The 15,837-nt window shown below is 45.7% G+C and overlaps 1 protein-coding gene across 3 annotated transcripts in view; it reads right to left on the bottom strand.

The window, feature by feature from the left end:
• Positions 1 to 15,837, bottom strand: part of Syn2 (Syntrophin-like 2) — a 946,823-nt gene that overhangs the window by 575,636 nt on the left and 355,350 nt on the right. For 2 of the 3 annotated variants that reach the window (XM_071688033.1, XM_071688064.1), the window contains exon 2: positions 548 to 1,756. In XM_071688033.1, the coding sequence (XP_071544134.1) occupies positions 548 to 649 (102 nt within the window). In that variant the 5' untranslated portion in view covers positions 650 to 1,756. Of the gene's footprint in view, positions 1 to 547; positions 1,757 to 10,033; positions 10,159 to 15,837 lie in introns of those variants that run through there. The other variant, XM_071688042.1, reaches the window with a different exon arrangement.

Raw genomic sequence — 15,837 nt, 5'->3', positions numbered from 1 at the left:
ATGCCTACCTGCCACGCCCATTACGACCAACCACACGAGGATGGACCGTTATAATGCCTCCTCACACGACGAAGCTGTAGAAAACTTCTTGACGAATAAGCTCTACAGACACACCTGACTCTCTCTCTCTCTCTCTCTCTCTCTCTCTCTCTCTCTCTCTCTCTCTCTCTCTCTCTCTCTCCATTTATTTTCCTCGTACTTTATTCCCTCCTGACCAGAGGTGTCTACACCTGGGGCATATATTGACCCCGTGCCACGAAGGTCACAGTAACACACCTCATGCTACTGAAAACAGATAACATATGTCTACCATCTATATTCATACTTACCTCTTCCCTTCTACTCTTTTTGTCCTTTCCGTCTGTTTTGTCTTCTTCACCTCCTCCTCCTCCTCCTCCTTCCTCTCTACTTCCTCTTCCATATTCCCTCCACTTTCCCCTTTTCCGTTGCCCTTCCCGGTCTTTCCCTCCTCCCGACACACACACACAGACACATGACTACGGGAAGAACAGAGCCACAAACACTTGAAATGAAAACGAAGACTTACCTGATGTCTTTCCTCTTTGGGCGTGGTGGGCCGAGTGTTGGAGGCTGTGGTGTTGGTGTTGGCGTTGGAGGAAGGGGTGCTGGCACGGCTCGAGTCCCCCATCTTGAAGGAGAGAAGTTCTCCACCACCAGGAGACGCGCGTGACCACAAGACAGTTGTGTGTGTGAGGGAGGGAGGAGGAGACCGACGTGTCTCGTCCTGAGTTAGGGAGGCCGGGTGTGTGGAGATCCTACGTCACACGGGGCTGGACACACTCGACCCTCTTCGTCATCTACCCTTCAGGTCAGATCTTGGGACACTCTGACGTGGTTGCAAGTTTACAAATCATGTCTGGGCGTTAAAAGAGAGTGAGTGACCTTACGCCATAAGTGGGAGTATGTCTACACCGAACACTGTTAACGGTAAGAGGATGAAGGTGTTTATTTCATGAGAATTTTCCGATGGACATCTTCGTGTTGTGGGGTGGAGTGAGCGCCCACACCGGAGGGAGGGCGTGTGGCGAGGCGGAGGTGGTCAGTCTCGTACACCTTGGGGTGATGAGGAACTTCCTGGTGGCGTTGTGGTCGCTGGCCGACGCTCACCACAACCTCACGACTCGAACTGTCACCAATTGCTGTATCCTTTGCTTCCAACGTGATACCAGCATCTTTAAACACTTAAATGTCTCTCAAGTTGACTAAAGAGAAACAGAGTCAATGTTGGTATGTGTTCTAATTCTTTTTTCAGTGAACAGTTATTGTTATTTCCATCAATTTGTCTCTATATAAGTCACTATATCACTAGCCACAGTGTTCTACGAACATTTAAAGTCACGGTGAACAGAAACACACTCAAAAGATGCTAAACCGGGCTGGTCTCTTAGCAAAAAACATATACATATACAAATATATGTATATATACATATATGTGTATATACATATATATCCAATTTCATATACGTATATATATATGTATAAATATATATATATGGAGGAACTGATGTGGCGCGGAACGCCGTCACCCAGTATAACGAAGACTTAACGAAGACAATGTGACAACGACGAATAACGATCGACCACGTTGATCTTAGACGAGAGTCTGCCAGTTGGAACACATGGAGAAGATGGGGAGTGGTTGGTTGCTTGGTTGAGGATACACAACAGCCGGGTATTGCAGGGTTATTGCAATCGTTGTGGTGTCTTATTGCCTATCGCTCGAGGTGGTAACAACCTGTAAGGAGGAAAACACACACCGGTTAGTTAAGCGTCATGTCAAAGATGAGACAGAACACTCTAACATCATGAACACATGAGATGAACAACTTGGGGTTCAAACAGATGACACAGAACACTCTAACATCAAGAACACATAAGATAAACAACTTGGGGTTCAAACAGATGACACAGAACACTCTAACATCAAGAACACATGAGATGAACAACTTGGGGTTCAAACAGATGACACAGAACACTCTAACATCAAGAACACATAAGATAAACCACTTGGGGTTCAAACAGATGACACAGAACACTCTAACATCAAGAACACAACACATGAGATGAACAACTTGGGGTTCAAACAGATGACACAGAACACTTTAACATCAAGAACACATGAGATGAACAACTTGGGGTTCAAACAGATGACACAGAACACTCTAACATCATGAACACATGAGATGAACAACTTGGGGTTCAAACAGATGACACAGAACACTCTAACATCAAGAACACATAAGATGAACAACTTGGGGTTCAAACAGATGACACAGAACACTCTAACATCAAGAACACATGAGATGAACAACTTGGGGTTCAAACAGATGACACAGAACACTCTAACATCAAGAACACATGAGATGAACAACTTGGGGTTCAAACAGATGACACAGAACACTCTAACATCATGAACACATGAGATGAACAACTTGGGGTTCAAACAGATGACACAGAACACTCTAACATCAAGAACACATGAGATGAACAACTTGGGGTTCAAACAGATGACACAGAACACTCTAACATCAAGAACACATAAGATGAACAACTTGGGGTTCAAACAGATGACACAGAACACTCTAACATCAAGAACACATGAGATGAACAACTTGGGGTTCAAACAGATGACACAGAACACTCTAACATCATGAACACATAAGATAAACAACTTGGGGTTCAAACAGATGACACAGAACACTCTAACATCATGAACACATAAGATGAACAACTTGGGGTTCAAACAGATGACACAGAACACTCTAACATCATGAACACATAAGATGAACAACTTGGGGTTCAAACAGATGACACAGAACACTCTAACATCATGAACACATAGGATAAACAACTTGGGGTTCAAACAGATGAGACAGAACACTCTAAAATCAAGAACACATAAGATAAACAACTTGGGGTTCAAACAGATGAGACAGAACACTCTAAAATCAAGAACACATAAGATAAACAACTTGGGGTTCAAACAGATGAGACAGAACACTCTAAAATCAAGAACACATAAGATAAACAACTTGGGGTTCAAACAGAGTTTGAACGTGAAGACACGTGTGTGAAATATGTTCTCCAACATGTCCTAACCTTAATAAGATATTATATTCACCTTCCTATGTTGATATCATATTCACCTTCCTATGTTGATATCATATTCACCTTCCTATGTTGATATCATATTCACCTTCCTATGTTGATATCATATTCACCTTCCTATGTTGATATCATATTCACCTTCCTATGTTGATATCATATTCACCTTCCTATGTTGATATCATATTCACCTTCCTATGTTGATATCATATTCACCTTGGTCATGAGTTTACATAGTGAAAGTTCCATATTTCAAGATCGTGAATGAAACGCTTACCCTTACCACATGAATAAGAAGTTCATTGTTTATATTACATGGTAAACGCCAGAGTACGCTGATTGGATGAATCCCTTAAATATAAATGTTAGTCGTCTGACAAGAATCTAATCACACACACACACACACACACACACACACACCTGGCTTAGGCCTGGCTTAGGTTGGTGTGTGTGTGTGTGTGTGTGTGTGTGTGTGTGTGTGTGTGTGTGTTGATACATAAAGAAGGTTAAGAGAAGGGGCAATACAAGTGTAAACCCTCTCCCCGTAACACACAAATATCAACCATACATACTAACTACACACACACACACGCGTGTTGCCACAAGGTCCTGGAGAGCAATTGGAAACATCTACAAGTGACGTAAACAGAATACGACAGCGAGGCAGCCCACATCAGACATCATGGCCTGGATGACGACTCCGTACATGGCCCACATCAGGCATCATGGCCTGGATGACGACTCCGTACATGGCCCACATCAGGCATCATGGCCTGGATGACGACTCCGTACATGGCCCACATCAGGTATCATGGCCTGGATGACGACTCCGTACATGGCCCACATCAGGTATCATGGCCCGGATGACGACTCCGTACATGGCCCACATCAGGCATCATGGCCTGGATGACGACTCCGTACATGGCCCACATCAGACATCATGGCCCGGATGACGACTCCGTACATGGCCCACATCAGACATCATGGCCTGGATGACGACTCCGTACATGGCCCACATCAGGTATCATGGCCCGGATGACAACTCCGTACATGGCCCACATCAGGTATCATGGCCCGGATGACGACTCCGTACATGGCCCACATCAGGTATCATGGCCTGGATGACGACTCCGTACATGGCCTACATCAGACATCATGGCCTGGATGACGACTCCGTACATGGCCCACATCAGGCATCATGGCCTGGATGACGACTCCGTACATGGCCCACATCAGACATCATGGCCTGGATGACGACTCCGTACATGGCCCACATCAGGCATCATGGCCTGGATGACGACTCCGTACATGGCCCACATCAGGCATCATGGCCTGGATGACGACTCCGTACATGGCCCACATCAGGCATCATGGCCTGGATGACGACTCCGTACATGGCCCACATCAGACATCATGGCCTGGATGACGACTCCGTACATGGCCCACATCAGGCATCATGGCCTGGATGACGACTCCGTACATGGCCCACATCAGGCATCATGGCCCGGATGACGACTCCGTACATGGCCCACATCAGGCATCATGGCCTGGATGACGACTCCGTACATGGCCCACATCAGGCATCATGGCCTGGATGACGACTCCGTACATGGCCCACATCAGGTATCATGGCCCGGATGACGACTCCGTACATGGCCCACATCAGACATCATGGCCTGGATGACGACTCCGTACATGGCCCACATCAGGTATCATGGCCTGGATGACGACTCCGTACATGGCCTACATCAGACATCATGGCCTGGATGACGACTCCGTACATGGCCCACATCAGGTATCATGGCCCGGATGACGACTCCGTACATGGCCCACATCAGGCATCATGGCCTGGATGACGACTCCGTACATGGCCCACATCAGGTATCATGGCCCGGATGACGACTCCGTACATGGCCCACATCAGGCATCATGGCCCGGATGACGACTCCGTACATGGCCCACATCAGGTATCATGGCCTGGATGACGACTCCGTACATGGCCCACATCAGGCATCATGGCCCGGATGACGACTCCGTACATGGCCCACATCAGGTATCATGGCCTGGATGACGACTCCGTACATGGCCCACATCAGACATCATGGCCTGGATGACGACTCCGTACATGGCCCACATCAGACATCATGGCCCGGATGACGACTCCGTACATGGCCCACATCAGGTATCATGGCCTGGATGACGACTCCGTACATGGCCCACATCAGACATCATGGCCTGGATGACGACTCCGTACATGGCCCACATCAGACATCATGGCCTGGATGACGACTCCGTACATGGCCCACATCAGGTATCATGGCCTGGATGACGACTCCGTACATGGCCCACATCAGGTATCATGGCCTGGATGACGACTCCGTACATGGCCCACATCAGACATCATGGCCTGGATGACGACTCCGTACATGGCCCACATCAGGTATCATGGCCTGGATGACGACTCCGTACATGGCCCCACATCAGGCATCATGGCCTGGATGACGACTCCGTACATGGCCCACATCAGGTGAGTGCAGACACGCTGGTTTGAACGCACCCTGGCTAGGTTCACTACTCGCTGGTGATGGGAGGTTTAAGCAAGGTGCCAGAATGAGTGGACATTCACCTAACCTAACCTCACCTCACCTATGGAAGCCCCACAGACTAAACCAAACCTCACCTAAACGAACCAAACCTCACATAAACCAACTAAACCTCAAATAAACAATCCAAACCTCACCTAAACACATAAAACCTCACCTAAACCAACTAAACCTCACCTCAACACATCAAACCTCACCTAAACACATCAAACCTCACCTAAACCAACTAAACCTCACCTAAACACATCAAACCTCACCTAAACACATCAAACCTCACCTAAACCAACTAAACCTCACCTAAACAATCCAAATCTCACTTTAACAAATCAAACTTCACCTAAACAAACTAAACCTCACCTAAACAAACCAAAACCTCATCTAAACACACCAAACCTCACCTAGACACACCAAACCTCACCTAAACCAACTAAACCTCACCTAAACACACCAAATTTCACCTAAACATACCAAACCTCACCTAAACACACCAAAACCTCACCTAAACACACCAAAACCTCACCTAAAAACACCAAAACCTCACCTAAACACACCAAAACCTCACCTAAAACACCAAAACCTCACCTAAACACGCCAAAACCTCACCTAAACACACCAAAACCTCACCTAACCTGGCTAGAGATTGGAGTGAGGGATTGCTATGCGTCACACAAGACGACAACATTAAGTTGTAACGTGTGACACGCAGCGTTCCCCTGCCTCCAGACCTGGACCACCTCCGTCACCTGCTCCAGCGTTACGAGGATCAACCCATCATGGAGGTTCACCTTCCCCTGAACGACCATTGGATATCATGGAAATGATTGCACGACCACTGGTCTGGAAACGATTGGTTGATTGCCCTCCAGCACGACGGTCCACTGCCCTCCAACACGACGGTCCACTGCCCACCAGCACGACGGTCTACTACCCTCCAGCATGACGGTCCACTACCCTCCAGCACGACAGTCCACTACCCTTCAGCACGACGGTCCTCTACCCTCCAGCACGACGGTCCACTACCCTCCAGCATGACGGTCCACTACCCTCCAGCACGACGGTCCACTACCCTCCAGCACGACGGTCCACTACCCTCCAGCACGACGGTCCTCTTCCCTCCAGCACGACGGTCCACTACCCTCCAACACGACGGTCCACTACCCTCCAGCATGGCGGTCCACTACCCTCCAGCACGACGGTCCACTACCCTCCAGCACGACGGTCCACTACCCTCCAGCATGGCGGTCCACTACCCTCCAGCACGACGGTCCACTACCCTCCAGCACGACGGTCCACTACCCTCCAGCATGACGGTTCACTACCCTCCAGCATGACGGTCCACTGCCCTCCAGCACGACGGTCCACTACCCTCCGGCACGACGGTCCACTACCCTCCAGCACGACGGTCCTCTACCCTCCAGCACGACGGTCCATTACCCTCCAGCACGACGGTCCACTACCCTCCAGCACGACGGTCCTCTACCCTCCAGCATGGCGGTCCACTGCCCTCCAGAACGACGGTCCACTACCCTCCAGCACGACGGTCCACTACCCTCCAGCACGACGGTCCACTGCCCTCCAGAAGGTTCCTTTGTCTTCCACCAGAGGTCGTACATAGAGTCGTGCACAAATACGTAATTCACCTTCCTCACCCAGCGCCTCATAACTCCTCATACAGTAAAACTACAACATAATCTATTTTCATCCTCCAAACTTTATGCAGCAAAAATCCAACTCGACATTACGCATCTACACCAAATACACAAAATGTAATTCATTATGAATTATGATGGGTAACTACCCAACATCACAACACAACTATTTACCTTGTATGTCAAGTTTGCCTACTATCTATTAATTCAATCACCTAATTTCCTTTTTCTACTCTCTATTTAATCGATTAATTTCCTCTTATCTATCTATTTTCTATCTATCAGTTCATCAACGGCGGGAAACTTGGACAGTAGTTTAAGTCCTTTAGATTAACTATGACAAGTGATTCTATCGTTACCCCAAGCCAACAAGCAGTTGAGGAGCGTACGGTATAACAAGCCTTTCTCTCCCCTGTTAACTACCAGTAATGAGGCTACACTAACAACCTCCCAGCTTCCTAATAGCCTCAGCCAACTAGCCACACATGAATTAAGTCACGAAAACCTTAGGTTAAAGAGCTGGTAAGGAGAAGGTAAACACAGCATCGCTCGCTGAAGACCCAAATTGACCTCCGTTTTCTTCAGCGGTGAGGCGCGTCCAGGGGTAACCTAGCTAGATCTTACAGTCCGCCAGGGAATTACCAATTACAATGTTTAAGTATGTATTCTCTACATGGACAAGCAATAGGTGTTTGATAGCTTATGATACGATGTATCTTAAGTACAATATGCGCAATCAATGACGTTATTAAAGGATTTAAAGACGGTTTCAGAATTAACTCCCACAGGCGACATCATCATCTTTAACTATACAACTGTGAAATAAGATAGTCGGTTTTTGTGCACTTGGGTTAAATCATCATATACCGCCAAACGCCCTCTCTTTATCCACTCTTTATCACCGGATTTATCGAGTCTTGCTATAGAAGAAAAGAATGTAAATATAGGAATTCGTCCATATACCGAACACACACACACACACACACACACACACACACACACACACACGTCAATTTTTTAAGATGCACCAACTGCATCCTCAGGACATCAGCCCCGCCAACTTGGTAGTTTAGACAAAGTGTTCGGGTAAGATCGTCTAGCCAATTAACCTTAGCTAACTCGCAGTCCACGAGAGGGGGGTGGAGGGGTTCTCTCTCTCTCTCTCTCTCTCTCTCTCTCTCTCTCTCTCTCTCTCTCTCTCTCCGGCAGAGAGAGAGAGAGAGAGAGAGAGAGAGGTGGTACAGAGGAAAATCAACGAAGTGTCGTAATGTAAAAACAAGTCTGCAACAGAATGTCTGATCCATTGGTATGTACCTGGTCGACCAAAATAATCACTTTGGACAGAAAAAAAAATAAAAATCTCTATATATGTAACCAAGTTGGAAGTCTACATGAAGGATAGAATACAAGACCTGATGGTCCATAGTGAGGTTAGGTGTTACGGTGGCCTGGGAATAAAATAAAAAAGATACGAGAGAAAGAGGATAGTGAAGCAGAAGGCACCTCCCTACCCACCTCTCCCTCTGGCTCAACACCGGACAAGGTGGGGGGGAAAAAAATTGACAACAAAGTACCATGTAGTATGATCAGGGGACGGGGGGGTGGAGGAGGGAAATAATGCCGTGAAGGAGGGGGGGAAGGAAAGAAATCCCAGCCAGTTTAATAGCCTCTGCATTGCAGTTGCATCCTAAGGGGGGAAAAAAAGAGAGAAAGACAAGGGTGTACTGTGGGTCATTTACTGATAACAGCTATCAGTAAAGTGTTTATCCGGCCTTAAATCCACGGTAATTGTATTACATTTCCTTCATCGGGAGGTGATCTATTGGCTAACCAAATTATTCTTATCTATTGATAGCTTCATGCATCCGTTTTCTATCCATCTATTTCCTGTGTGTTTATCTGGTCATGCAACGTTGCCAATGTTGATGTCGAGGACAGGGAACTTATGGCGGTTTGAGGTCGGGCAAATTATTGGAGGTAGTTCCTTCTTACCTGGTACACAGCAGCGAGACTTGCCCTCCCAATTACCTCCCAAATGAGGCCAAGCCCTCATCATCCCGGTTCCCCTCCAGCTTCAGCCAATTAACCACAAATTAAGCCTCGAAAATGGTAGGTTCAAGATACGGTGAGGTTGGGTAAACATCGCCACAAACTAACACACACACACCGTGGCCAAGATTGGACATGACTTACGTTTTCTGTTGCCCGACCTCCTTCAAGGGGTAACCCAACTGTAGGACACACTATATCATATAAGCGTTGAATCTTTTTGACAATAAACGTATTAAGTCTACGAACATAAAGATTATATTTGAGGAACAACCCAAAGGAACGTAGCAACGTATAATATCACGTCATTAAAGCACAATAGGCATACTTGGTGACGTCATGATACCATTGCAAATGGCTTCGTTTGTTTTGTCTGTAGTTTGATTCGCTTACATAGTTCTCACTGCTTCAGCCCAGCAACGGCAGACGGGAATACTCTCTATCAACACTTGGGAATATTATCTTGTGAATACCACCTTCCCCCAGTGGTCTTACTGTCAATATATATGATTTATACAAAGAAATTATATATCCTAGGTCGGGAAGACGGTATCTTGCTTTGTTTACCTTTGGCAAACGAATCATTTGAGACACAAAGTTCCTTACCTTATCGTTGTTGGTCTTGGCCTCCCAGACACCAGCTGTGGAAGGTGTGTTCGCTGATCTATCTCGCGTATCACATCAGATTAGACTATAATCGTGTCTGCAACGCCTCCTCCTGCCCGTTCAAGCGGTGAGCCAGAAGTGAGCAGTGGGGCTCGGTAAAGTGAGTCAGGCGAATGAACCCCGTGAGTCCATGACTGAAGCTTCAAATGACTTGGTTCCGGAGTCTCGATTGACTGTTCGAAATTCATACGCATTCAAAGAAAATGTTTTCCTCTTTTGAGGGGAAACTTAAATAAAATCAACAGGTATAGGTTCCCTCCTAACTGTATTATTTCGATACGTTTATTCATTGGTATCCACATATGTTAAAGTAAATAAGATCTCAACAAGTTTTTTTTTTAGTTACGAAAGTGAATTTAAAGAAACTGAAGCGTTCCATCGTGTTGATGTGATGATACGAAGGAATGAAACATAGATAAATAATTATAAAATAAGAGGTTTGAAGGTAAACTTCGATGGCGAAGAGGCAGATAATTTACAGTTGATAATAAAAAGACGATTATTTCCCCTGTAATCCATACATCAAGGAATCAGTTCCCAGCGCAATATGTTCCCCATTATCGGAAGTAAACTGTTCTCAGCTGTTTACCCATGCCCAGGTCATAGTGTAAACAGTCATTCCCAGGTCATAGTGTAAACAATCATGCCCAGGTCATAGTGTAAACAGTCATGCCCAGGTTAATAGTGTAAACAGTCATTCTGAGGTCATAGTGTAAACAGTCATTCTGAGGTCATAGTGTAAACAGTCATTCTGAGGTCATAGTGTAAACAGTCATTCTGAGGTCATAGTGTAAACAGTCATTCTGAGGTCATAGTGTAAACAGTCATTCTGAGGTCATAGTGTAAACAGTCATTCCCAGGTCATAGTGTAAACAGTCATGCCCAGGTCATAGTGTAAACAGTCATGCCCAGGTCATAGTGTAAACAGTCATTCCCAGGTCATAGTGTAAACAGTCATGCCCAGGTCATAGTGTAAACAGTCATTCCCAGGTCATAGTGTAAACAGTCTTTCCCAGGTCAATAGTGTAAGCAGTCATGCCCAGGTCATAGTGTAAACAGTCATGCCCAGGTCATAGTGTAAACAGTCATTCCCAGGTCATAGTGTAAACAGTCATGCCCAGGTCATAGTGTAAACAGTCATGCCCAGGTCATAGTGTAAACAGTCATGCCCAGGATCATAGTGTAAACAGTCATGCCCAGGTCATAGTGTAAGCAGTCATTCCCAGGTCATAGTGTAAACAGTCATTCCCAGGTCATAGTGTAAACAGTCATTCCCAGGTCATAGTGTAAACAGTCATTCCCAGGTCATAGTGTAAACAGTCATGCCCAGATCATAGTGTAAACAGTCATGCCCAGGTCATAGTGTAAACAGTCATACCCAGGTCATAGTGTAAACAGATCTCCGTCGTGCATGAGGTAAAGTTTTCCAAGCTTCCCTAGAAGGTAAACAATATCCACGTGGCCGCGAAGTAAACAACTCTGAACTGAGAGCCTGGTACACAATGACTACTTGGCCATGATACAAACAGCTGGAGATAACATAAACAACCTTCTTAGTGGAAAACCATCCACAGATGGTTACAAAGTAAACAACTCCCAACTGGTACATCTCTCAGCTGGTAGCTAAAGAGGCAACCAACTTTCACCCACCTGTTCTGTAAACACTTTCTACGTCAAAGCAAACAAGAGTCAGCTGGAGACGATATTTGTTTACCTTCTCCCCACAAGAGACAAACAACTCCCAGCTGGCTAGGAAATCTGTATCATCCAGCTGGTCGTACTATCATCCACGTTATCATTCGGTAAACAAACTTGGGTTAAGAGGGCAAACAACACCAGAAGATCACAAAGCAAGCAGTCAAACAGACCTCCAAGCTAAGCAGGAGGTCAACAGTAATTAGCTGGAGATTTAGGGTCGTTAAACCAACAGTTTCAGCCCCCCCCCCCCCTCCCCCACCTCTTCAGCCTTAAGCAGAAAACTCTTCATGTAATAATATATCATTTTCATGCCCCCACGACATTCCAGCCAGTAATGTTACTTTGCCTATTTGCATTCTAGGTAAGAGTCGCCACTGCCACAATGGTTCGATTTCATCGCCTTTACGAGACTTCGAGGCCAAAGAAAACGAATCTAAATCGAAGCTTCGAAGGGAACGTTGGTTGAGGGATGAGAGGGCCGGAACATGCTAGTGGATGGTTGAAGGGTGTGCACGGGATGGGGCGAAATGAAACGTTGTGGTATACAGGGGTCGACGTGTTGTCAATGGACTGAACCAGGGCATGTGAAGCGTCTGGGGTAAACAATGGAAAGTCTGTGGGGTCTTGAAGTAGATAGGGAGCTGTGGTTTCGGTGCAATACACATGAAAGCGAGAGAATGGACGTGAGCGGATGCGGCCTTTCTTCATCTGTTCCTGGCGCCACCTCGCTAACGCGGGAAATGGCAATCAAGTATAAAAAGAAAGAAGAACATATAAGTATATGCATAAACAGAAAGGCAATGTGACTCCAAAGTTTTATTATCTTACCTAAGGAAACTTTTGTCCATTAGCATATACTTATCACAATATCATTCAATCTTTATCACGTAGTATTTAACATATACAATTACGTCCTCGAAAATATATCAAAATTTACGAAATCTTCGACGTAAATACCTCCCCAGTCTACATGTCTTTGCAAACAATGAGCAGTCCATAAACAACAACAATAAAAATCCACAATAAACAGAATGTATCCATAGGACGAGCTGAGTAAAAGCTAATAAAAAAAAAATCTTTGTAAATCAGTCAAGACGCAACGTTCATCAGGTACAGAAGGATTACATTACAGTGTGAATAACAGGCATATGTGTATTTCATGTGTAATCAAGCGACACATGGAATATTCAAGCCAACTACATATGGCCACCCAAAGGCAATGTGTATCTGTGAGTTTTATATGGCAACGAGAAGTGCAGGTCAACTTTACCCAGGTAAATACTTGACTTGCAAACTAAAAAACAGGAGGTTATACGTGAGTGGCAACCATGTGAGCTGATTAAACACGAACGACAGATGTAAACGAATAGAGATGTGGTTTATTAAATGGAAAAAAAATAATATCAACGAATATTTTGGTCTGAAATCTAATTTACAATATATCTACAAAGGAAAATTGTAAACCTCTTTCTTCTTCTTCTTCTTCTTCTTCTTCTTCTTCTTCTTCCTCTTCTTCTTCTTCTTCTTCTTCTTCTTCGACTACACTTCTTACTCTTCTTCTTCTTCTTCTTCTTCTTCTTCTTCTTCTTCTTCTTCTTCTTCTTCTACTACTACACTTCTTACTCTTCTTCTTCTTCTTCTTCTTCTTCTTCTTCTTCTACACTACTACTACCACTACTACTTCTTCCTCTTCTTCTTCTTCTTCTTCTTCCTGGTGATCAGTGGCTCTCGACTGCAAACCGGAATTAATGCCCCTTGGCATGTCTTGCCACTTTTGCCGACATCCGGGTCAGACCACATCAATAATACACAGTGCTATACTAAACTTCAGCTGGTCGAGGGTCGTCCAGAAACCTAGCCAAAAAGCAACTGTATTGCTTAACCATACGAGAGTCTCTGTGTACAAACCGAAAAATAAACAAAACAAAATTACAAATAGATGAGGGGGCAACGAAAAATGACATATTAACTCCAGGTTACATAGAAGAGAAAATACACAAAAAAAACATAGATGTGATGAAAGGTTTTCAGAGGGAAAGATGGAGAAGAAAACGGAAACTCCCCAAAGGCTCGTACAATAATCACATAACGGGATTAGAAGCCTGGTGCTAAAAGCCGTATATATATTCCCAGCGGACTTCATCAAGGTTATCTAATCTCTTATCGGCGCAATGTCACAAGATGGAAATCTCCTAATGACTTGAATTCTTCGTATTGCGATGGAAGGACATTATGGTGCAGGGAGGAGCTGGGGTTCACGGCTTCGGAAGAGGCAGCGAGAGGAACTGAGTTCACGACTTCGGAAGAGGCAGCGAGAGGAACTGAGTTCACGACTTCGGATGAAGCAGCGGGAGGAACTGGGTTCACGGCTTCGTAAGAGGCAGCGAGAGGAACTGGGGTTCACGGCTTCGGAAGAGGCAGCGGGAGGAACTGGGTGTGAATCACGGCTTCGGTAGAGGCAGCGGGAGGAAGAGAGACATAAAGATGATGGGTCTCAGTGGACTCGTCTGCGAGCCAAAGGATTAAAGCCGATATTTCTGTCATCAATTTTCCACGTATATCTACATGAAGGACCAGATCTCCGAGGTAGCCTGCCTTACCTACATGAATGCTGGGTTACCTTACCTACATAAAGGCAAGGATACCTTACCTACATAAAGGCAAGGGTACCTTACCTACATGAAGGTTGAGGTACCTTACCTACACAAAGGCAAGGGTACCTTACCCACGTAAAGGCAAGGGTACCTTACCTACATGAAGGTTGAGGTACCTTACCTACACAAAGGCAAGGGTACCTTACCCACGTAAAGGCAAGGGTACCTTACCTACATGAAGGTTGAGGTACCTTACCTACACAAAGGCAAGGGTACCTTACCCACGTAAAGGCAAGGGTACCTTACCTACATGAAGGTTGAGGTACCTTACCTACATAAAGGCAAGGGTCCCTTACCCACGTAAAGGCAAGGGTACCTTACCTACATGAAGGTTGAGGTACCTTACCTACACAAAGGCAAGGGTACCTTACCCACGTAAAGGCAAGGGTACCTTACCTACATGAAGGTTGAGGTACCTTACCTACATAAAGGCAAGGGTCCCTTACCCACGTAAAGGCAAGGGTACCTTACCTACATGAAGGTTGAGGTACCTTACCTACACAAAGGCAAGGGTACCTTACCCACGTAAAGGCAAGGGTACCTTACCCACGTAAAGGCAAGGGTACCTTACCTACATGAAGGTTGGGGTACCTTACCTCCATAAAGGCAAGGATACCTTACCTACATAGAAGGCTGGGATACCTTACCTACATGAAGGGTCAGCATAGAGGGTCAGCATAGGCTCAGCATAGGGTCAGCATGGAGTCATCATGAGTTCAGCATGGGCTCAACATAGGGTCAGCATGAAGGGTCAGCATGGGGTCAGCAGGGGGTCAGCATGGACTCAGCATAGGGTCAGCATGGAGGGTCAGCATGGATTCAGCATGGAGGGTCAGCATGGGCTCAGCATAGGGTCAGCATGGGGTGTCAGCATGGCGTCAGCATGGAGGTTCAGCATAGGGTCAGTATAGGGTCAGCATGAAGGGTCAGCATAGCGTCAGCATGGAGGCTCAGCATAGGGTCAGCATGGCGTCAGAATGGAGGCTCAGCATAGGGTCAGCATAGGGTCAGCATGGAGGCTCAGCATAGGTTCAGCATGGAGGGTCAGCATGGGGTCAGCATGGGCTCAGCATAGGGTCAGCATGGAGGGTCAGCATACCGTCAGCATAAAAGTAGCCTTTCAAGAAATACTAATGAAAAATTTGTATCCCAGGCTGGGCGATGGATAAAGGGGCTTAGAGGACCAGTTCTGTAGATCACTGAAATTTGCGTATCAGAAAATCCAAATAATTTACACAGATAGACAGATATAAAAAAAGAATATGTAGAGAGATAGACAGAGAGACAGAGATACATAAATAATTAGATAGACAGATACAGAGATAGAGTGATATGTGAATACAAATCATAAAATCAAAATGCAAACATAGATTATATACATGTGATAATACA

This window comes from Panulirus ornatus, chromosome 3 (assembly GCF_036320965.1).
Source record: "Panulirus ornatus isolate Po-2019 chromosome 3, ASM3632096v1, whole genome shotgun sequence".
Taxonomy (NCBI): domain Eukaryota; kingdom Metazoa; phylum Arthropoda; class Malacostraca; order Decapoda; family Palinuridae; genus Panulirus; species Panulirus ornatus.
This window is presented reverse-complemented; position numbering and strand designations above follow the sequence as displayed.